The sequence below is a fragment of the Gambusia affinis genome, linkage group LG01, assembly GCF_019740435.1.
Source record: "Gambusia affinis linkage group LG01, SWU_Gaff_1.0, whole genome shotgun sequence".
NCBI lineage: Eukaryota > Metazoa > Chordata > Actinopteri > Cyprinodontiformes > Poeciliidae > Gambusia > Gambusia affinis.
The window spans coordinates 30957349-30980082 of NC_057868.1; the positions used below are offsets into that span (position 1 = coordinate 30957349).

General features: G+C 38.5%; 3 protein-coding genes across 10 annotated transcripts in view; 1 reads left to right on the forward strand and 2 right to left on the reverse strand.

Moving 5' to 3' along the window:
* Window positions 1-8112, reverse strand: part of LOC122829148 (protein bicaudal D homolog 2-like) — a 47137-nt gene extending 39025 nt beyond the window's left edge. For all 6 annotated transcript variants that reach the window (XR_006370334.1, XM_044113502.1, XM_044113510.1 and 3 more), the window contains exon 1: window positions 7876-8112. Coding sequence is in view for 5 of the 6 variants with exons in the window: in XM_044113502.1 (XP_043969437.1) it covers window positions 7876-8112 (237 nt within the window). In the remaining variant the exon portion in view is untranslated. The remainder of the gene's footprint in view (window positions 1-7875) is intronic.
* Window positions 8081-16793, forward strand: ptpdc1b (protein tyrosine phosphatase domain containing 1b). Of its 3 annotated transcripts, none has more exons than XM_044113529.1 (12): window positions 8081-8209; window positions 8329-8482; window positions 10848-11064; window positions 11410-11491; window positions 12872-13037; window positions 13637-13717; window positions 13829-13947; window positions 14536-14673; window positions 14764-15755; window positions 16153-16335; window positions 16416-16526; window positions 16619-16793. In XM_044113529.1, exons 4-12 carry the CDS (start codon window positions 11446-11448, stop codon window positions 16745-16747), a joined length of 1965 nt encoding a protein of 654 aa, XP_043969464.1. In that variant the 5' UTR covers window positions 8081-8209; window positions 8329-8482; window positions 10848-11064; window positions 11410-11445; the 3' UTR covers window positions 16748-16793. The 3 variants fall into 3 exon arrangements, with proteins under 3 accessions (XP_043969464.1, XP_043969456.1, XP_043969473.1); XM_044113521.1 differs by having other exon boundaries at window positions 8114-8205; XM_044113538.1 differs by having other exon boundaries at window positions 8137-8225.
* A 97-nt stretch (window positions 16794-16890) lies between these two features.
* On the reverse strand, window positions 16891-22664 carry fbxw12 (F-box and WD repeat domain containing 12). The gene is made up of 10 exons (XM_044113550.1): window positions 22467-22664; window positions 22341-22378; window positions 21468-21634; window positions 21251-21375; window positions 20087-20293; window positions 19848-20012; window positions 19476-19686; window positions 18449-18630; window positions 18233-18363; window positions 16891-17256 (listed from the first exon to the last, which is right to left on the reverse strand). Exons 1-10 carry the CDS (start codon window positions 22563-22565, stop codon window positions 17157-17159), a joined length of 1425 nt encoding a protein of 474 aa, XP_043969485.1. The 5' UTR covers window positions 22566-22664; the 3' UTR covers window positions 16891-17156.
* Window positions 22665-22734: the final 70 nt, after the last annotated feature.

Here is a 22734-nt window from a genome sequence, read left to right on the forward strand (position 1 = left end):
CATGCTGCAATTGTGGCATATTCTGCAGCCCTTACTCAGTTTACTTTAAGCATGAGCGAGCATTGGTGCACACACAAGGGTGCTGAGGTAGTCCCCCAAAAATGATTACATTTACATCATTTTTTTCCTAAATACAAGCACCATGTTCGGATTTGCCTGCAGAATAAACACTTTAGGATAATTAATATCTTATTTTCTATTGACCACCATGGACTGGCTCTAGAATGCCCAAGCTGGGTTTAGGTGGTTCATCATCAAAATCTGAAAGGGAAACTTTAACAGAGAGCTGGATAGTTCAAGACCTTTTAAGCCCTTTTAGTCAGCTGATTGAGTAACCCTCATTTGTCTCCCATATAAAACAATACAAAACACCAAGCTGGTTCCCACAGGAAACCCATGCATTGCTCCGTAACTCCTCCTTCAAACCCTTTTCCCCTGTCTGCTTTTCTCAAGGACCCATGAGAGTCTGGCACACATCCAATTACAATCTCAACTTCCTTTACTTCTCCAGTTTCAAAAATTAATGTTCCATCCAACCTCCTGCATAACTTATGTCCTTCCACTGACTAGATATCTACTCCTCCACTTCTGATAAGCCAAAGATGAGGGCTTCAGAGTACGGGACCGATGGAAGTCACATTTTGCAAACTGTAACGGGGAAACCAGACTGAGTAGTCTATTTACAAAAGGGGGCTTGGCGAGAGCCGAGAGATAAGTGGGGGATGGAGGAAGGTGGCAGAGGGTGAGCATGACATGTGGGAGGAATGTAGCCATGCTGCTGTTCTCTGATCACACAGTGGTATTAAAGCAAGACGAAGCTCCAAGGCAAAAGGGCAGCCCTTGAAATTAGGTTTGCTAATGTTTGAATAGATGGCCTATTGACAGTGTTTCAGAGGATCTGGGATCTGGTTTAATTACTTTACATGACACAGATAACACCACTCAATACGTCAGAGTATATATACGATGAGTGGGCAAGACTAGACGGAGGACACGCCAGAATGTAATAATATCATCAAAAGGGAACATCTGTGTACAGTTTCATCTTGTTATCGGCTGCTTCAAATTAGAGGACAGCGCAAGATTTGGAAGCAGAATATGCAAACAAAACTCCTGTTTAGTGGTGGGGCCATATGGGTGGAGCGTGTCAAAAGCTTCAGATCTGAGGGTGGGGTGGGGCACAGGCCATCTGTCCATTAGAACCAACCTCAAGTTTATTTACTTTATGCATGCGTATGAAGTCTGCGCCAGCATTTTTTAAGGTTTTGTTCCTTCAGCAATACTTTACTTTACAATTTAAAAACACACTTTGGCAGTAGTTTTTAAAATGCTCTTCACATTAAAACAAGATCCATACATATTTCTAATTTTGTGAAATTGTGGGGGAGAGTTTCACCTAGAAGCTAGCAAGAGTTGGCCATTTTTTAAGTGAGTGCTTTTATTTAAACAAAAACTAGGGTAAGACTCATAATGAAGAGACTTGCTTAATGAACCAGATCTGGTCACTTCCCACACACCACTGAAAAACATATCCGGACTGATAAAGGGTCATATTTCATATACTTCCTCTATGTTAAAAAAAGGACCCTTCACATGTAAACAGGATGCCGAGCTGGGCGCAGGGGAGCCCAGCTTCCACTTATTTTCAATAGAAGGAAGAAGAACGATTTGATGGAGAATCAAGCAAAAGACTGTGATTGAGATAAGACTCAATCAAACAAAGATGCAAACAAGCATTGGCCGGTATTTACATGTTTCTTATGAGGGTGCCATTATGTCAATCATGTTGCTTTGACTATGCAGCAAAGCAGATAAGGAAAATCTGTTGATTCGAGCCACAGACAAAACCTTTGGGCACTATTTAAAAAGGGATGCAGACAAGTTTATCTAAAATATAAGGGATAATCATCATTAGTTTGTGGAGCTATGATAAAATAGAGACAGTTAAAGAACTGTGCCTCATGGGAGTTTAAGGGTAAGCAAGTGTTAGGCGAGACAGTTCTCTCTCTGTCATTGTCAGAATAACGTTTAGAGGAAGGAAAACAGGAGTCTGACCTTTGACTGAGTGAATCATGTTGTATTGTGTAAGGCATACAGCCACTGCCATGACCTCATGCCTGCTTTTAGCCTGGATTCCTGCCTTATCCACTCCGAGTCTTTACTAAATGGATTACAGTAACAGAATCATGACCCTCCAGGGCTGCTGTACATGTATGTCTGACTTTATTCAAAAGCTCATTCTATCTTCAAAAAATACATTATTCTAAAAGAGAAATTTGGTTCTGACACAGTATTATTTTAAACATGTCGATAGGGAGGTGCAGTGAAATAACTTCCTTGCAATTGGATGCCTGAGAACAATTTATTGTTAGCTTGATGTGAAAGTAACTTAGTATTTATAAAGTCCCTGAAATTCTTAGTCCATACCTTAAATGTTTTGATTTTTAAAATTTCTCCAAGAGATTGGCCAAACATAACCCCCTCCACCCAGAGAACTCAAAAAGTTGCATTTATAAAATTATGAAACATTCGTTGGCAACTATGCTTCTAAAAATTACTTTATTAAAAACGTTACATTGTTAAAAGACATTAATAAGTAACTCCTTCAGTTGATCTCAAAGAATGATCCACAGAAGAAAGGAGAAGTGAATGTGAAGAATTCATAGAGCAATTCCCAAGTGATTCTTAAATATGTAATTAAAAAAAAAAAAAAAAACATAACAAAACTTGACACATCTACTGAGAGTTAAAAACAAACTCCTAAGAAAATCACCAAAAGCAGATCAAATAATGCATTCACTGAGATCTGGAATACTCGCCAAATGCTTCAGCGTAAACTTGACCTCTGTTTGAACTGTGGATGGGTGCTGGTGGTATTCTGTTCATCTGAGTGGATGACAAAAGCTTTTAAAATCCTTCTAGATTATGGCTCGGCCATTTCACCTAAACTCTGCGCAGTAAATCTTTCATTACCATTTACCATATGTCTATCTAAGTGGACGGTAAGGATAAGCCAGGAGGATGGACCGGAAATCTCTTTTTATAAATATTAACTACTTTTTTCGCTTTACTCAAATGCAGAGTGGAGTTTACACATCCAATAGGTATGGTGATCACTGCAGTACAGGCACGTATAGCAGAAATGGGAGACCTGAGCTTAGAGCTTCTTGGTAACCATTTCCCAAAAAGCATGTAGCTGCTAATAAGTGTGGTTGGGCCTGACAGACTCCCAGACTGCTGTAAGCCCTGCACATAGCGGCTGGGATTCATCCTCTTATGTCCAGAGGGAAAGGGGATTTGGGACTTTATTTAGTGCCATTTAGAAAAGATTACCCCTTAACTGCAGCCTTGCTCTCTGGCAAAATAAAATCATGAATAAAAGGGCAGAACAGGCTGCCCAAAACAATTTTGGAAGCTTTGTTCTGGTTGAAGAAATCGTAAGAGGGGACAGATAATAAGGCCCAGAAAGTAAAAAAAAAATAAAATAAAAAATTAAAATAAGGAGTTCTGAAAGTTTTGGGGATGGTTGGTTTGTAAAGTCCAAACAGAGAAGTGAAAAACAGAATCGAAAAAAAAGTGAGTGACTTCACAATTTCACAAAAGGACACTGGCTTTATTTATACCACTTCAAACATAGACCAGATACTTTTGTGTCCTTGTATTTTCCACTGACATCCAATCAGCATCTAAACCATTTAACATCAGAGACAGGGTTCAGAGTCAGAGAGTTTTGTTAGGGAACACTGGGATTTTTATCCTTGAATGGTTTCCCATTTCTAAAGAAGGCAAACCTTTTAAAAGTAGCCACAATGGAATGACTCTATCAATATTCATTTTGTTATACACAATCCTCCTATTTCACCAAGCCATCTCTACATCTATGACACTACTTAATCCCAATGGGCTACAGGCAGAGTCACAAAGGCTGTAGGCCTGCCTTTGGTTCATGATTTTTCGTGCTTCTCTGGTTAACCTCAACACTGCATTGTACAGCTGTCGCCTTACTTAGTGGACATCAGAACTGGAAGGGAGTTTAGAAGAAAAGACAGACTGGCTGTGTGGGTCTCAGACATACAACGCTGAAGGCTTTTGTTTAAGTTGGAAACAGTAGGCAGAATAGAACCAGGAGCAGAGAACAAGTAAATAAGAAACGAAGACCGTGGCACACATAATAGCCGTTCTGTCTTTGGGGAGAAGACGTTGTCTTTGTGGTCACAGTGTTCATCTCATGAGATTCACAGTTACCAAGAAAGACAAGAGGGCTGAACGTCAGGACAGTACAGCAAATACAAAAATCCCCCTAAGTCACAGCAGCTTGTATGTCTTTCTGAACTGCTTTAGAGCAGAGACATGTGGTTGGACATGTATGGAGGCAAAAATAAGGTATAAAGACTAAAAACTGAGAGACCGCCACCTTATGCTGCTCTTAGACCTTTAGCTTAGTAGACAATGTTTCCACTACTGAGTAACATCTCAGTCGGCTGCCAAAGTACTTGAAATTTAGTATTTCAAGTACTTCTAACTGATATACAATGTATTCATAGCCTTTAAACATTGTTTTTAAAAATAAAAATAAAATTCAGTGCTCCCATCTATCCAGTCTGGCTGATTCTGTACTACAGAAGTACCTTTAGCTACAGAAAAGGAAAGTGATTTCTTTCACTTCCGTCTATGTAAAAAGAGATCAAGCTCTTCGTGATGCTGCTTGCAATTTCTTTCAGTGGATTTTATTTAGGGTTATTATTGGAAAGAGAGTGCTGAACACATAGGCCCACCACACTTTTCAGATTTTTATTTCAAATAAGTCTTAAAATTGTTCATGGGGTACATATACTTCTGGAAAGAACAGCAACATGTAAGCTTTTTATTGTTCCTGCATCCAGTAAGTACCTCTGGATTAAGGTTTGTAATGAGTATAAAACAGGAGGGGGATCACTTTACTAGAGTACTGCAGTGGGTGTGCACTATAAAGCCACAGGGGGTGACATCACATGCAGCCAAGCAACTGCAGAGCTTTAGAGGAAGCAAGAAATTAAGAAAAGGACTGGTGGGATCAATGTATGTAGCAGCATATTCCCAATGTCAGCAAAAACCCCAATGTTATGGACTATGTGAAGTATAAAAAAACAAACAGGCAAACTGATAAAAACCATCAGAGATCATCACGACTTAATTCATGATGCGACATGTTTGCCTCACCTGTGTTACTTACATTAAATTTCCCTGCCAAGTCTTTGCTTAATCCTTCAGCCTTTACCTACAAACACTCTCACACTGCAGCACCTGCTGAAGAAGCAGAATGGCTGCTCAAATTAAACCATGAGGACGGGCGTTACTAGGCAACAGCAATGCACAGCGTTTCTCCATCTTCCTGCCACAGGAGTTTCATGGAGGGGGGCGTGGTACATGAGCGCAAGAGCAATGTGGCCCAGAGGCTGAAAACTGGCTATTCATCAAAACTTTACCCTTGTCCTAGTGATTTCTGGCTGTTTTATCCACAAGGAAGTAGAGTGGCATGTTGGCATTTTTAAAGCAGTACCAACTCTTACAATCCTGAATGATTTACTTTGTTTGTTCATGCCAGCAAGCGAGGGAAAAGGTTTACAGTCACTCAATGGGATTGGGTGTTAAGCAACTCATTAAGTCTTCCAGACAAAGGAGCAGTCACTTCCAGACATTGTTGCTGTCAGTGTAAATAGCACAGCTGAAGACAACCTTACAGACAGCAACACCTTCACGTAAAACATGAAGACAAAGAAGCTGGAATAGTTGCAGTTTGAAGTTATGGACAGAAACCCAGCAATAATGTTGAACATTTCTATTGTGTTTTTGTCTTCCACAACTTGATACTTCACTCAGCAGTGCAGAGGAAGTGTTGGGGGATGTTTAAAGAATGTGTTTGTGGTTCTCCTGCAATAACATCATGTCTGCCCTTCACAGCTGAACTGAGGGGCCAAAGATGTGACCTCCTGAAATATCGCCACTCAATGCAGCTGAGGCTAATGGCAAAAGAGAGAGAAAAACTTAGCAAACAACTGATTTCGTTAACCACAGGCAGAAGGCTGGGCTGCCATATGAGACATTATGATGACAGAGAAGAGAAGGGAAAAACTAGCCTTCTGGCACAAACACCAATATTTCCTCCTCAAATTTTCTAAGTTTAATTGATTTTTGACATTTTATAAAGTATAGACACAGATGTTCACTATGAAACGGAATAACAGCTGGATGGACAGACAAAATAATGAACAGCTGGATAGCAATATTTTTTTTTACAATCTGCTTCCTTCTCCATTCTTACCTCAAAAATCTAAAACCAAACAAACTTTTTGATTCTTTCTAAAATTTTATTTACTGTATTTCTAAATAATAGGAAAAAAAACCCTACCAACATCAGTTGCAGCCATGTTATAACCATTTAGACAATTTCTGACTAGCGTCTTCTATCCAGAACTTTTTATTGTCATCCCTCTGTAACATAGTGAGACCTTCACGCAAAAAAATCATGAGAAAATTGTGCAGCAGCAGCTGAGACAGCCCAAACACTACCTCCTCTCTCTCTCTCTCTCTCTCTCTTTCCTTTTTTTTTTACAAACCTCTCTAGAGAGATGGCCACAGGAAGACTGAGAAAAGCAGACGGAATAGAGGGCTGTAAAACATTCCTTTAAGCCTAAAAAAACCCCTCAAAGAGATGAGGAACAGATTTCTGGCAAAAAAACCACCATGAAGTAAGCTTTGGTTGCTGTTCTGACTGAAAGGACACAGGAGAAATGAGTAAATCAGAGGAGGATATGAGCAACCATGAACAAGCCAGTGATTCCGAATCTGGGTTTCTTTTTGATCCTCAAACTGTGACACCAGATTCACATTTGGGAGCAGCACACTTCTCCCTGCCTGAATTACAACACAGTGACAAACTGCTGCTGCAAGAAGAAAATTGGAAGCAGCATGATCTGATAGAGGGGGAATAAGTTCAACTATTGTCCAGGAAGAAACAGACACGTCCTTTATCAGGCTCTCAAGGCCGTTTTTAACCACGCCGCTCAGCATTCTTTCCACTCCCAAAGGGTTGTAACTCTTCTGGCGTCAGCTGTAGGCTGTTCACATGTGAGCGGGAAGGTTCAAAATTCAAACCTCCTCCCGCCCTTCTCAACCGAGCCAGAATTTCTTGTTTCCATGAGTTCAATGAGCTCAGAGGACAACCTGACGAGCTTTAAAACTGACATCCTGACCCTTAAAATGTGTTGGATACAAAATGAGGACGTCCAAAAGTATAGGAAAATAACTAAATTAACACTGAAGAAGTTCTGTTTTTGTATCTTAAACACTATCCACAAAACACAAAGCAACAGAATCGTAAGTGTGGGCTAGTACGATACCCTTAGTTAGTAATATTTTTGAACCTGTTAACTTTTCAAAATCTTGGTATAGCTTTCTACCTGTAACTGTGTCACATTACCCAGATCACTGCCTATGACAGTGATCTCATCAGTGCACTTAGCAAATCCACTAATGATAATTAAAGAACAGGCTGTGGAAACATACCAGGCTTATCTGTGAGAAAGACTTGAAGACGAGGAGCTGCATAAATAAATAAAGGCAGCAGTGCAGTGGGGACTCCCTGAGCATGAAAGGGGAGTGGGTGTGGGGTCTGCCCTCAGTAGCAGCATCCCTACCTCCCTTTACAGTTTTGACCTTGTAGAATGATTCTGATGCATGTCCAAATGTGATATCTCTTTTTGCGCACAAATATATAACATGAAACTGCCACAATAAACAAAAAAATTGGGAAATAGGTTATAATGCTATTATAATGTATTGTTAATAAAACCGGAGTTATGTGATGATTTGAATTTTTTGTTTTTAATGTTCTACCTCTTTCAGTTGGTCCAGCTCCTGCCTGACAGCCTCGTACTCGACCTCCAGGTCGTCATACTGCTGCTTGAGTTGTTGCTTCTCCTCCAGCACCGCCAGCCCGTACTCCGCCGCCTGGATCTTCTCGCTGGTTGTCTCGCTCAGCTCCCGGGAAAGACGCTCGACTTCCGCCCGCAGCCACTCAGGTCCGGCCTCCAGCAGCATAGCTTCAGGGTATCCCTGCTCCTCCGTGGACATGATTCTATCGACCAACGTGCGCCAGCTGATCTGCGACGAGAAGACGTAGGGGCGGCGTAACCTTGAAGAGAGAAGCAGCGACTGCTCAAATTCGTCTGTATTTAAATTGCATGGTTATTATTTCTGCGTTTCTTGGTGCTGGTCCAGCTTCTTTGGTCATGTGGTTGTTTAATTTTCTCTGTATTTTCTTCTGCCGGCTTTTTTGTTATCTCTTAGAAACGCTCCATCGTGTTGCGCTGAGGCTTCCCCTCACCTCTCCACCGGCTTGTCGAAGTGATTCAGCCGGAGTCATTGGACCAGCTGCCAATACAGGACCGGGAGGACACAACTTGTGGTTCCTGCTTTCAGAATAAGAGTATACTCGGCTAAAGTAGGCAATCAGACAGTACTTAAGAAAGACTTAAACAATAAATAGAGGTTTATGTCTAAATAAACCACTATTAAAACACTAGCTTATTGAAACATATGTATACTGTTTCTATAGTTCATAATCTTTCAAAAACGGCATAACTTATTCGTTTTATTTTGCAAACATAATCTTTCCTTTTCCGGTACTTCAACTAGCTTGTCGTCAGTTTGCCGAAATCTGATACCTACGCAATCAGCTGGGAAAGACGTCTCCTACCTTCTAGCAGGGCTTCTCGGGAACTGTAGTCATTGCGGTGATAGAAGTAATACCACTGCAACGCAACATGAACTCATGTCCCAGAAGGCCTTGGAGACCTGCTTATGTGGAGCGCGGAAATCTTCATACAAAACCGCTTGCTGTCGCAGAAATAGAACGAGCAGATTGGCTCTTTAGTAGTGGACAGATGCATATCTGCCGCCATCTGTTGGACAATCCTTTTCTATTTCAAAATTAATCTAGTGGAAACTTATGGAGGCCCAGTATTTAAACAATTCAATAAAATCATCAAACAAATAATTGAAAAAAATATGAAAATGTATTAACCAAAAGTTAAAATATATACATATACACACACACATATATAGATAGACACACACACATAGATAGATAGATAGATAGATAGATAGATAGATAGATAAACTGTTTACATACATACATATATATATATATATATATATATATATATATATATATATATATATATATATATATATATATATATATATATATATATATATATAGACAGTTACATATAAACTAGTTATATAAAAACTATATAAACAGTTTATATATAAACAGTTTATATATAAAAACAGTTTATCAAGAAAGTAGGCTAGTGGTGAAATTTCAAGCAAAGTTAGGTTGTAAAACAATATGCATACTTTGAACAACTCTGGTGAGCTGCTGAATCAATCTTCTGGAAAAAGAATGATTTGCCACAAGAAACTTAAAAAAAACATTGCCATTGACTTAATCTCTTTGGCGAGGCAAAAGAGAGCGTTAATTAAAGAAACATCTGAGACGCTAATGTTATCCTGGAGCAGCTCCAGAGATTAAATCCGTTGATACAAAATCTATTACTCTCTATAAACCTGATCTGTATGGAAGACTGACAAAAATAAATCAATTACTGAAAGGAAGTCATAAGAAATCTTGTGGAATAAAGTACTCTGGTCAGATGAGATCAAAATCAAACTTTATGGTTCACATACAAAACATTATATTAATGACAAACTATACATCACCATAAAAATATTAAACCCAGTGGTCACAGAGTCATTATGAGAGAATGCGTTTGTCCAGGGAAGCTATTTTCTGAATGAGTTTGAGTTATTTTGCAAAGAAATTATTTTGTGGATATCCAAAGCTGTTAGAGATACACCCCAAGTATTGTGAAAAAAATTAAAAGGATGCCAAATTTTTCTTCCACCTTACAGTTATGCCCGTCTTTGTGTTGGTCAGTCAGATACTAATACTAATAAGATCCATTAATATTTGTGGTAATATGGAGAAGTCTTGATAAGGTACATACTCTTGAATAGGTAAATGTAAATAATTTTTTTGTGCAAGTACGTCTGGAGAAAGATGATAGGGTATTCTTTCTATCTCCAAACTGACTTAAGGTTTTAACATACTAGAGTTCTTGCTGTTATATTGTCATTAAGAAGAAACATGTTTCTGATTGAAATGTAAATGTGTGTAGATGTGATTTTTTTCCCCCTCATCACTATAAAATGTTCAGCAGAGTTTTGAACTTGCATGATTATTGGCTTTGAGATCTCAAAATGCTTTACTTAGTAAACGTATCTCTTTGCAATCACCTGAAGCCAACCTGTTTTAGTAAGGTGAAAGGTAAGCTAATGAGATTTGATCTCTGTGCTACATCACTAGGATGACACAATTTGTACATTGCAGTTGGTAGGTCAGCTTTAGCGTGCTGATGTGAGAAATTTCTCGACCTTTCTATCATGTCTATTATTATTGCTATGTTCAGTAAATAATATGTATTTATTTGATTAAATAATTTAAAATCTAATGTATCTACCAGTTAGCTAAGTAACAAAAAATGATGCAAAATGTAAGCAAGCCCATTAAAAATGTAAATGTAACATTTTTCTTGAAGAGTGGGAACATTTTGCTTTAACTTGACCTAATGAGATTAGTGGTCTAATCCGGGAGGAGTCAGAAATAGGTTCAGAATGTCCTCATAGGGTCAGAGAGACACACAGAACCTGTGCATAATGCTAAGCAATGTAGACAAAATGCCCGCAGTCTCTCCACACTCTGCAGTTGATTTGATCTCTTGATCTGTCATGGCTTTTTACAGAGGAGTCCGAATACATAGCTTCACTTATGCTGCATCGTCTCACGACATGGAGATAATCTGAAGGCAATGAGGCCACAAGATTGACTTCTTAAAGAGCAAAGAGGGAAGGACAACGTCAAAGCTCTGAGGAATGATGTCAGAAATGTCGACAACTGGAGCACTGGATAGTTTTCCTTCTGAGGTTGGAGCCACTGACAGCTCCTCTCAAGTTCTAAAGGTAAATCTTTGCTTGTATTTCTTTTAATTTTGTTCTGTTTGTCTGTTTGTTGTGTTAAGACTTAATATTTTTCCAGATATTGGTTTGAGAATCCCTTTTAGCTTTTAGCTTAAAATGCAACACAGTTATACTTGAGAATTAGATACTGATAAAAGAATGCTAGCAGCCTAACACTGGAGTTTAGCCAATTTGTTTTATTGTTTTACACATTTTCTGACTGACACACAGAGAATGCTGTGAAAATTATCTCTTGTTGTATTGCACAAGTACAATTTTAACAGCATTTGTTGTATATAAATCAGAAAGTGTACTAAATAATATAACAAAGTTCATTTGGTTTTCCAGGCTCTGCTATGACCATCAGTCTGTGTGAATGTTTGCATGGCATTCCATGGAATATTGGGAGGAGAATCTCTGATGGAATACAGTAAGTAAGGATAATTAAAACTTGAAACATACCAGCCAACGACTGAAGTATGAACCTATTTTGCTTTCATCATGGCAAAATATTCCAATCAGATGAAATAGAAGCATAGTAGAATAGCAGCTATGTTTAGTATTGACCCAATCTATAGGTCAGTTGGCCAATTTACTTTAGATTGTCTCTAAACAATGATGAAAATGTCAAACATGGAAAAATTTGAATATTAAATGCATCAAAACTGAGAAACGCCAAAGTTTAACTAGCCAAATTTAAACCTGTCTGAAATTAGATATTTTTGTGTCCTAAAGTGCCAGAGATTAGATTTGTTGTGAATTAGCTTTGTGTAGAAAAACGGGATTGAACAAAATATTTTTTCAGTCTGCTAAATCATCAACAAACTTCTTGTTCCCTTAACCTCTTTGTCTTGCAATCTCTTAATTTTCTCTTTGATTGAAAACTACTACCTCTATCATTGAACCTGACAATATTGATTAATTTTAGCTAAAGAAAAAAAAAGTTTACACAACTGAGTTTATTCCCCTTAAAGGGATATATGGGGATCAGCCAAAATTAGAATCATCTCTTTAACTGTCAAACCAAAGCAGAAATCTGTGTCAGTCACTAGATGCTTGATTACTGCATCTCTTGCTATTTTTACTGTAATGCCCTGGTGACGAAGTTGCAGGGCCAGAGCAAGGATTAGAGAATCCTCACCACTGATGACCTTAATTATTAAGTACCACAACTGTTGATCAAGGTGGTTCTAAAATTCTTTTCAAAAGAAGTATTACCTCTCTAAATACACATTTTTCTAAATACACTGACAGAGCTTTTTAGACAACGTTGCAACCAGAGTTGGACTTTTTCAGTTTTTTTGTCTGATGTTATTACTAAGATCAATAAAACAGAGGAGAAACATAAAATTGTTTTAAAGTTAAAAATTCAAACTGGAAAATCAGAGGTTTCTATGTTGGTCTAACCTTAAAATCCAAAATGACCACCTCAGATATAAAACACTGCTTCTTTTTAGATAAATTTCTGATGAATCAAAGATCAATGTGGGTAAAAAAAAAAAACATTGTCTTTATGCTTTAGCATTAGTCTTAACTGTATTTGTACTTTCATTTAAATTATTTAGTAAATATAAGTAATATATAAATATAAGTTCCATATATAGATATATATATATATATATATATATATATATATATATATATATATATATATATATATATATATATATATATATATATATATATATATATATATATATATATATATATATATATATATATGATTTTCAGCCTTTCTAGGCTCCTATGGCAAACAATTTGGACATCACTGGTTTAAACTGATTTCTTTCTTTTTCTTCCACCCTGACAGTAAAAGCCCCCAAAGCAAAATACACATTCATAGGAGAAGCAATACGAGGCATCTTTCCCCCACATATGCAATGTTCAATTGGCTGTAGAGGGAAAGACTGCAAGTATGACAACCCAAACTACTGGAGCGAGGACAACCAAGCAATAAGAGGCCTCTATTCATCCTGGTACAAGTACATGTTATGATTTACTGTATCATTAGAAAGTACTTGCTCCCTGACAGAATTGTCACTGTTTCAGATCATCAAACTTATTTTAATATTAGACAAAGATAACCTGGGTAAAAACAGCCATTAATTTAGGGCTTTGAGTTTAAGAATGTTTTAAACATTTCATTGTGAATTGATGTAATTTACTAATGGGGAAAAAAAGTAGACACACACTGGCTATTTGTAGAATTTAAGAAATGAAGATGAGTGAACCAACACTCAACCACAGCAATATTTTAAAAAAGTCTTATTCAAAACACTTGATGGCAGTTGCTGACCATCAAAACCATTTATTAGTTTTATATGAAAATTACCTTTTCATATGGGACCAGATTTATTTGGATAGCTTTAGCCCTTTAATGAAAGAAATCAATCAAACTTCAGACTATGATAGTCTTTGTGTTTAGTGATCTGAAACAAGTCATTGTAACAGCACTATGATCACTTCTTTTCTTTTTTTTTGTTACATAAAATATATTTGATGAACTTAGAAAAGTTTGAATTTATATGTACTGTACATACAGTTGCTGACAGTTTTGTTCTTTTGCTTGTGTTAGGGTTACCGACCATCTTCTTGCTATGTCTAGACCTTCAACAGAGATCATTCAGAAGTATAACATTATTGATCAGTTCATAAGGTAGTCATATTATTAATTATTGGCTTTCAGTATAAGAATGTTTTAAATAAAGCATGGGAGAAATGAGAACAGTGACATAGTCTGTGGTCTGTTTTTGTTCGTGTGCTGAAGGAATGGCATCAAAACAGTGATCAACCTACAGTTACCTGGGGAACATGCAAGCTGTGGAAATCCTCTGGAACCAGAAAGTGGATTTTCATACCGCCCCGAAGTGTTCATGGAAAATAACAGTAGGTATTTTTGCAGGAATTTTGAAATGTACAGTTCTGAAAAAAATTAAGAGACCACTTAAAATTATCAGTTTCTCAGATTTTTATATACCTATAAAAAGTATACGTATACTTAATTTTAGCTAAAAAAAAGTTTACATAAATTAGTAAACTTTTTTTTACTTTATATTTTATACTTTTTATAGGTATATGAGAGTGAACTCCAATATATTATTAACAATTTTGTGGTTTTCAAGAGAAATACTGCTATAGCATTGTTAATCTGTGAAATATTCCCTCTCTATTTAAGTCTAGTTGTGAGAAGAATGTTTAACGCAAAAAAATAGCATCAGGAATTTTAAAGTCTGCCGGAAGTGGGCTCACAAACAATGAAGATCCAATTATTATGAAGATCATTAATGGATTCTATGCTCTTGTTAGACCAAAGTAGAAAAATGTTTTGCAGATTGGAACATTTGAAGTTATGGTTTCAAAAATGTAGTCTCAAAAAGAGGGACTTTGTTAGTCAGAATGCTTTCTCTTTAAGGCGTCTTCAGTCATAAATGTATAATGTCAAAATGGGGAATGCAATGCATGTTGCCATTTCAGTTTATTTCTACAATTATGGCTGGAAAGACTACGGAGTGGCCAACCTTACCGTCATTCTGGACATGGTCAAGGTCATGGCCTTTGCAGTGCAGGAAGGAAAGGTAGCAGTCCACTGCCATGCTGGACTCGGCAGAACAGGTAGGTTTGTTGTACGGTACAGAGAGCTTTTTCACATTGTGATTTTTCACATGTAGATCACATGCTAAAGTTTTCCTGATCTCACTCTAGGGGTACTCTTGGCATGTTTCTTGGCCTATGCAACCAGGATGACTGCAAACCAGGCTATTTTGTATGTTCGTGCCAAACGGCCCAATTCCATCCAAACCCGGGGTCAGCTGCAATGCGTCAGAGAGTTTGTCCAGTTTCTTGCCCCCTTAAGAATTGTTTTCTCCCACGCCAAGCCTCACTCCCAACCTGTGACCCTGTCGCAGTACCTTAACCGTCAGAGACGCATTCTGCATGGCAATGAGAGAAAGCAACTGAAGAACTTACCCAAAATCATACATCTGGTGTGTGGGCTGTTGGTAGACATTGCAGAAAACCGGCAGGTGATTGAAGAAGACATTATTGAAGCCCCTGATATTCAAGAAATTGAAATGACTCTCAGTCTCATTGAAAAGATAGGTCCTGAATTATTTGCAAAGGAACCCCGCTTGCCCGGTTCACTCACCTTACCCAGGCATTTCCACGAGCCTCCCATCTTCTACCACCGTAAAAGTCTGAGCTATAGTGAGTCTGACTTGAGACGATTGGGCTCACAGCTAAACCTTCTCACGCAACCCCTGACCTCTGTCTCCAAATCAGAGACAACTCTCCCCTCATGTCACAAACAAGGCCAGAACCCCAACATGTGCAATGTTTCCCACAGTTCGACAGGATCGCTCTGGCAAATTAAGAATGAGGAAAGCCAGAAAGATGGAACGATTGTGGTGAAGAAACTGAAAAGGAAAACCATACATCGTAGTGAATCGGTGGGAAATGAGAAGCCAACTAAAAAGGGCAACATGTTGTCCAGGTGGAAGGCAGAGCAGAGAGAGGAGCTAGTAATGAATGGGGTAAAGTCTAAAGATATAGAAGATGAGCAATCAGCACTTCCCTTCATCACACTGCAGTCTGAGCTGTCTCTGGAGGGCAGGAGGCTGCTGGTGGCCCAGGCACTGGCAGTGGACCTTTTTCTTGAAGGAGAAGAGGAGCATAAGTCCAAAGTACTGGCCTGGCAGGTAACCAACTTACCATACTGAAGTTTGTTAAATATATAACAATAAACACATTTGTAATTGTATACCAATTCCAAATCCTTGGACTTTTCTACATTTTGTTAATTGATAAGTACAAACTGTCCTGCTGAAAGGCGAGTCACTACTGCAGTCTCCAGTGTTTTACAGCTTCAGGTTTTCTCTTGGCATTGTCCTGTATTTAGCTTCCATCAGCTCTGGACAGTTTCTCTGTACCTGACGCAATCAGCATTTTCTTTTGAAAATTATGCATCCTTTTCCTCCACTTCACAATTGAGTAACACAATGTGGAGAAAAAAAATAGTATAAAATTCATTACACCAAAGATGCATTCAAGCCTGCAATGTTGCCGGGGCTGATGTTAGTGCTGAAATGTGTGCAGGAGGACATGAATCAAGGTAGCGCATGGGAGAGACTTTGCACAGAGCGGGATCCGTTCATCCTGACTGGATTAATGTGGTCATGGCTGGAGCAGCTTAAAGAACCAATCATCTCTATCAAAGATGCCAAAGCCCTGAATCCACGCAACATAGATGCTAAAACTGCCCTCAACAAACTGGACCAGGTAAGAGGCTATTCTGAACTTCAGACATAACAGGAAAAAAAAAACATTTTAAGCTAAACCTTCATGCCATTTCTTGTCAGGCGCCCAAGGAAACAATAACATGCATACTGAACTGCATGGCTCATATGATGAATATATCAGAGGAGGTTGAAACAGCTTTTCTGAATAGAGCGATCAAGGCACTCACCTGGGTAAGAAAGTACAAAACCTGATAATCTGGGACTGCAAGTGGATTGTTTCACCAAGTGTTGTTTATCTTTATGTTGAATGTTGATTTTAACAGATTAATTCAACGGAAGAGGCCAAGCTGTACAAGAATATGGCGGCAGTCCTGAGGTGTGTTCTTCTGGACCTGAGATCTACGGCTGTGGAGGAGGAGGAAAGAGCCAAACCTGTGCTCCCTCCAACATGACCACAGCTGGTCTTACTGTACATGAAATACATACCTTTGTGCCTTGTGACAATTTTTATTTTATAAGTCAAAAACCATATTACCAAAAAAAAAAAACAACAAAAAAACAACAAACTTTACCTTAGTAGAGTTTCGGTGACACTTCAAAGAACAAATAAGATAGTTTCAAAACATTCTGCCTTAAGCCTGGTCACATTCATTTCTCCTTACTTTACCCCACAGTCAACGAACATTCAAAATACAAACTATTTTATAGTCATTTATTATTTCTTAACAACCAAATTGCAGGTTGTTACATTCCTGTTAATTATCAACGCACACCCACCAAAAAGCATAAGAGTCCATAATAAAATCAAATGTCAGAAGGTTTTGCAAACTGCGTGTTGGTCAATGTGCCGGGCCGCAACGCTCAAGATCTGAAAGAGTAAGCTTTAAGAACGTCCTTCCCATTATTTCCTTCTACTGAAGCCACAATGCTGGCGTAGTCACAGGCAACGTGAGTGAACCCTCTGCAACAGAGAAATATGCAGTAATCAATAATACGGAATAAATGTACTCTTCCAGAGGTCGGCAGAAATTACTGGAGTGTGTCCCAATCCAATAATCATATTCTGAATATTTTATCAAATGTATTACCTACTGACATTGTGATATATATATTGTCGTTGATTTATTGTCGCAAGAATGGTGCAAAAAAATAAAGATAAATAAATAGAATAAAATAAAACCAAAATTTGGGTTTGGGAATGGCCTAGTTAAAGTTGGGATAATGTGGCATGAGCTTAAACAAGCAGTTGGTCCTTAAAAGCTGTCCAATATGGCTGAATTTAAAATATTATGGAAAGAAAAGTGAACTAAAGTTCTTTCACAGCGATGTATAAACACTACGGGCAAATAGATACATATTCTAACTAGCCAGGATTGTTTGCTCAGCTGATTTTAATTTGCAAAGCTCAAAACATGTTTTATATGTGATACACATTACTTAAAAAAAAAGCAAACTTGTTTTTACCTTTTACAATAATTGAGAGTAAGTGAGGAAGATTGGATTGGCTGTTTCATCTTAATGACTGTGCTACACGACCTATTACGCATGCTATGCTCAGGAAGAGCTGTGCTTTTTTCTGTCAAAAATAAAATAATTAAATAAATAGGAGATGGGCAAAATATCTGTCACTCGTGAGCAAAAGATGAGACTAATGTCTTGAACATCACTGTAAAATGAGTTAAGTGGGGAAAACAAAGTCTAAATACCAATTCAAACCATGTAATACTGGTGACATACCAGTATTATTACAATTACTATAGGTTATTGTAGTGCACTTTTTGTGGGTTTTCAAGGCACATGCCTCTAATTTTGTTAACAATTAAAGGTGCCAAATTTAGACTCGGTATCAGAAAAAAACATGATCAGATCTGGCTGGGCCATCCTTGGTAATGACTTCTTGGTAGATGAAGGAGGTATGTTAGGTCTGAGACACTAACCTGGACATTGTGTGAGAGCCTCCCAGTAAATGGTACTGACTCTCCAGAGTGAGCCCACCATCTCTGTCGTTCTTCCACGTCAACACTCGTAAGGAGAGGTCCTGAGATGCCGTGACGACACGAAAACTGTCCTACAAAACAAAATTCATAACTCAATGCTAAGCTACCAACCTATTCAGGTACTGGACTTCTGAACTTCACATAAAAATAGCCTACCACACATACAGAGGAGATGGGCATGATATGATCTTTAAAATTAGCAAGCACGACTCCTTTCAGCGAGTACACCCACAGCTCCTCCCCGGCTGCCAGCACTATGCAGTTGCTGTTCTTGGCCTCCAGAAGGATTTGTGATGAGTAGTGTTTCAGCATCAAAGGGAAGGACTCCATCTGCTGGACTAAAGTTGGAAAGAGATCAGAATTTATTATATTACTTTAAGGGTTTAATATAATGTCTACCCAACCCTTGCAACTGGAACATGTTTGGGAAAAGACTTCCACAAGCTATAGAGGTGAGAATGTAGGAATTGTCACCATTTATCCTAGAAATCACTTATGAGGTCAGACATTGTTGGAAGAGAATATATGGCTTGCTGTTTCCATTCTCATTCATTACAAAAGTGTTCTTTTGGGTTGAGATAAGGACTTTGTGTAGGCCAGTCAAGTTTGTCCACTCCAAACTCACTCACCTATGGAAACTGCTTTTTGCACAGGTGTGCTGTTATTTTAGCCATTGTTATGCCTTGTTGTTGTACAAAACAAGGCATAATAATGGAAATACAAAAACCATGTGCTTGAGGTGCAAGCTGCTAAGTGAGATTCTTCCAACTATTAGTTGGGATTTGTGTGTATGTACCTGTATGTATAATTATCTCACTGTGTGGATTAGAGGAAACAACCCAAATTTGTTTTTAGAAATTATTGTTAACTGTTTGCTGTTCAGTCATTTCACCCTGAAAAAATAAAATAAAATAAATTTCAAGCAAATGATGAGCATTAAGTAAGCTCATCGCTGGCACTGAAAATTGTTGTTATTAAATCCAATGAACGAGTAATAAAAATGTTCTGCATGCCATGAGAGTAAGATAAATAAAATACTGGTGCCAGGAAGATTTCCAAACTGTTCCTGTGGTGACGCAGACATTTTTTCTGGATGACTCACTAACAGACTTTTTGTTTCCCAATGATCTGAGTTCAGAGCTAAAGTATTTTCCAAGTCATTGTACCAAACATCAGGGCTCACCCTGGATCTCAGTCTTGTACTTCATCTTTTTAATGCTGACATCGAAGACAGTGAGGGCTTTGTTGCCTCCGAGCTCAGTGTGGTGGATGATGGCCAGTCTGGCAGGCTGGGTCGGTATGAAGACAGCAGCTTGGCACCCGGGGACAGGCACAGTCTGGCACAGAGAATCTTCATCTTCAGACGGTGAGGTCAAACTCTCACTGTTAATCACCTGGCAAAAAAGAAGCAAAGTAATACAGGTATACAAGGAATGTATCTATACTTTCCATTCTTATTAATTTTCCTTCTGGTGGTATTTGCACAGAGGTAACGCAGAAACAATCTGGAGCAGGCAACACAGACAATTATGTAGTCAAAGACAACCTCAAATACCTTTAGACTTAAATCATCATTTTCCTTGGTTCCAGCTATAATCCACTTCTTGTCAGGTGAAACAAGGAGTATGTTAACTTTGAAAGAGTCACACACCATTAGACTTGACTTTTTAGTCAAGGTCAAATCAGCCAGTGTGCAAATTGATCCCTGGCCGGTTCCAACCTGGAAGAGAAGATAATGTCAGGAAAAAAAAACAACAACTACATGATCACTAAGGAGATTGTGGGGGTACTTACAGTCAGGAACCAATCATTGTTGATGTTGTACTGCAGCAATGTACAGTGTGAAGATGCAGTAGAAAAAGAGGCCAGCTCCTGACCAGTCTGGCCCTGCCAGGTCTTAATGAGGCCTGTAGAATCTGATGTGATAATAACTTCCTCCTTCTCATCAGCTACCATCCCTGTCAAAGGACTCTGCACAGGACTACACCACAGGCTCTCACCCTGAGAAACAAAACAAGCATTAAAATCATGGCTCAAAAAGCCCAACAAGGGTCACAACTGCAAGGAATAAGTGAACAATTTGTTTTGAGTAGATTTACAATGGCTAATTCAAAGAATGATTACAGAAGGAAAATCAAACACTGTCATTTAAATGTGAGCATTAACAGCATCCCCCCCTATTGCTAAAGCTACACAAGGGTTTTTATGTTATTATTTTTTTTCTACTTATTTTAATTAAACACCCGCAATGGGAAATCCATTTTAACCAACATATAGAGGAGAAATGCAAAAGTATATGCATCACCAAACAAAAATCAAATTCAAGCCAGAAAGCACTTTCATTATAACTATTAAGCAAGAGGCTGTGACAGGCAAAGAGAAGAATACCTGTTAATGGGTAGAATATGTTAAGTGTTTTTTTTCCCTTGAACTTGATGTGTTTGAACAGAGGTAGTCAAAATCCTGCATGTTTTAAATGTTCCGCTTGGTTCAACACACCTAAATCCAAAGAGTGGTTCATAAGGAGCCCTCTGCATAACTTTTTAACATTGTCAAGAGGTATTTTAGTGATTAGCAGTTTTTAAGCAATGTTGTATCTAATACAGTCAGGGCATTTGCTGGCTACAACTTGTCCTGGAAGCAAGAACAATTGGCAAGAGTGAAAATTTGAACAAATTTGACCAGGCCCCAATTGTGATGGCCTGACAACTCCACGAGAGTATCTACAAAACTGCACCTCCTGAGGGGCCTAGCTGATCTGCATTGGGAACATTTATTCCACATATTCTGATGAATCAGATAAGTTACTGAAACGGCTGAAGAAATTAATGCTGGATCAAACAATGTAAAGCAGTTTATAGTGTACAGGGCAGGATACTCCAGGACAGTCATAATGCTATGCCAGACAGGTGTATGTCTACTATGTATGGGTGATGTTGCTGAAGGAGAAGCACTGACTTTCTGGATGTTCCATGCCCGAACTGTCCCATCAGTGGACGCGCTGCAAACAATGGCACTTGTCTTGGACAGGTCTGGCAGCAGGCATGAATCGCCCTGGAGGTACACCAGGCTAACCACCCTGCCTGAAGAACAAGATGTTTGACACACAGGTTAGACAAGAGGCATAATGAAGACATGCTAAGGATATTTCTAATGAACAAAAAAAAATGCATACCTGTATGGCCTCTCAAGCTTTTGCATGTGTAATTTCCCGTCCGACCTTCTGTCATGTTCTTCTCCAGGTGGGAACGCTGCTGGAAGTATTTCTTCCATGAAAGAGTGACCTGGTCACTGCCCAAGGCTGCAAGGTTACAGAAACTCCAGCGCTGCAGGCACATCCTCCTGAGGAGGACATTGGTGTTTGGACACATTTATTAATTTTCAATAACTACTGCAAATTGTGGATTAAAATGGAAGTAGCACTGTGAAGTTCACAGTATGTGGATGAAAATATGAATATGTTCATCAGACATCAGCATGGTATTGAATCAAAACAACAATAACGCAGTTCTGGATTTGTAAACCTTAGACCAAACGTGAATGGAGATTAAATGTGGGCAATCTATTGCTGTTTTCTTAGTGAGTGACATTCCACAACTTGTCACAGGAAGGAAATATTTGCCATTACAGCAATCAACCCTTCTTATATTTAATCACCAGGATCTTGAATTTTCCGAGTGGTATTTGGACATTTTATCTATGGCAAAAAGCTCCAAGTTGCCAGAGCTTGTTGGAGCTTCTCCCAAGTCCCCCAAAGAGTTGGGGGAAGGGTCCCCCAACTTTTTATCTTCAGTCACAAATTGTGTATCAGATTCAAATCAGAATTTGTCCTGGGCCACTCCGAAGTATTCATATTACTTCAAAACAAAAGAAACAGATGTGTAAACTGAAATCTGCCAGGGGTATTAATTTTTTAAACTTATTTAAAAAAACTAGCGTAGCATTTTTATGTATGCTACTGTACAGTATGACATGATTGAAAAACAGGTAGATTTTTTTCTGCCCTGAAAAACCAAATACTATAAAAATATAACAAATAATAACTCACCTCCATAACCAAGGAGTCTCTGCAGCTTCATGCCAGTCCTGAGAAATACAGTTAAAAACCAAACTAAACTTAGTTGTTTACGCGATGTGATTGTTTTCTGCCACTTCCGCAAGTGAGACGTCTTACCTTGCACACAGTAGAAACTCTGATTAAATCATCCTCACTCAGAAATGTGAAAATGTGAATAAGACAGTCACCGATAAGTTGTGGATGATGGAAATCCATACCAACATCAGTTTTCACAACCTGTAGAGATTTCAAAGAGATAAAGAATCCGTACGTAAAAAAACTAACTACGGAAAGCGCAAAGGAACAACGCAGTTCTTTATTGCAGAGCCTTTATTTCGCCACCAGATGTCACCATTGTAAAAGGTTGGCGCCAAGAAGGGACACG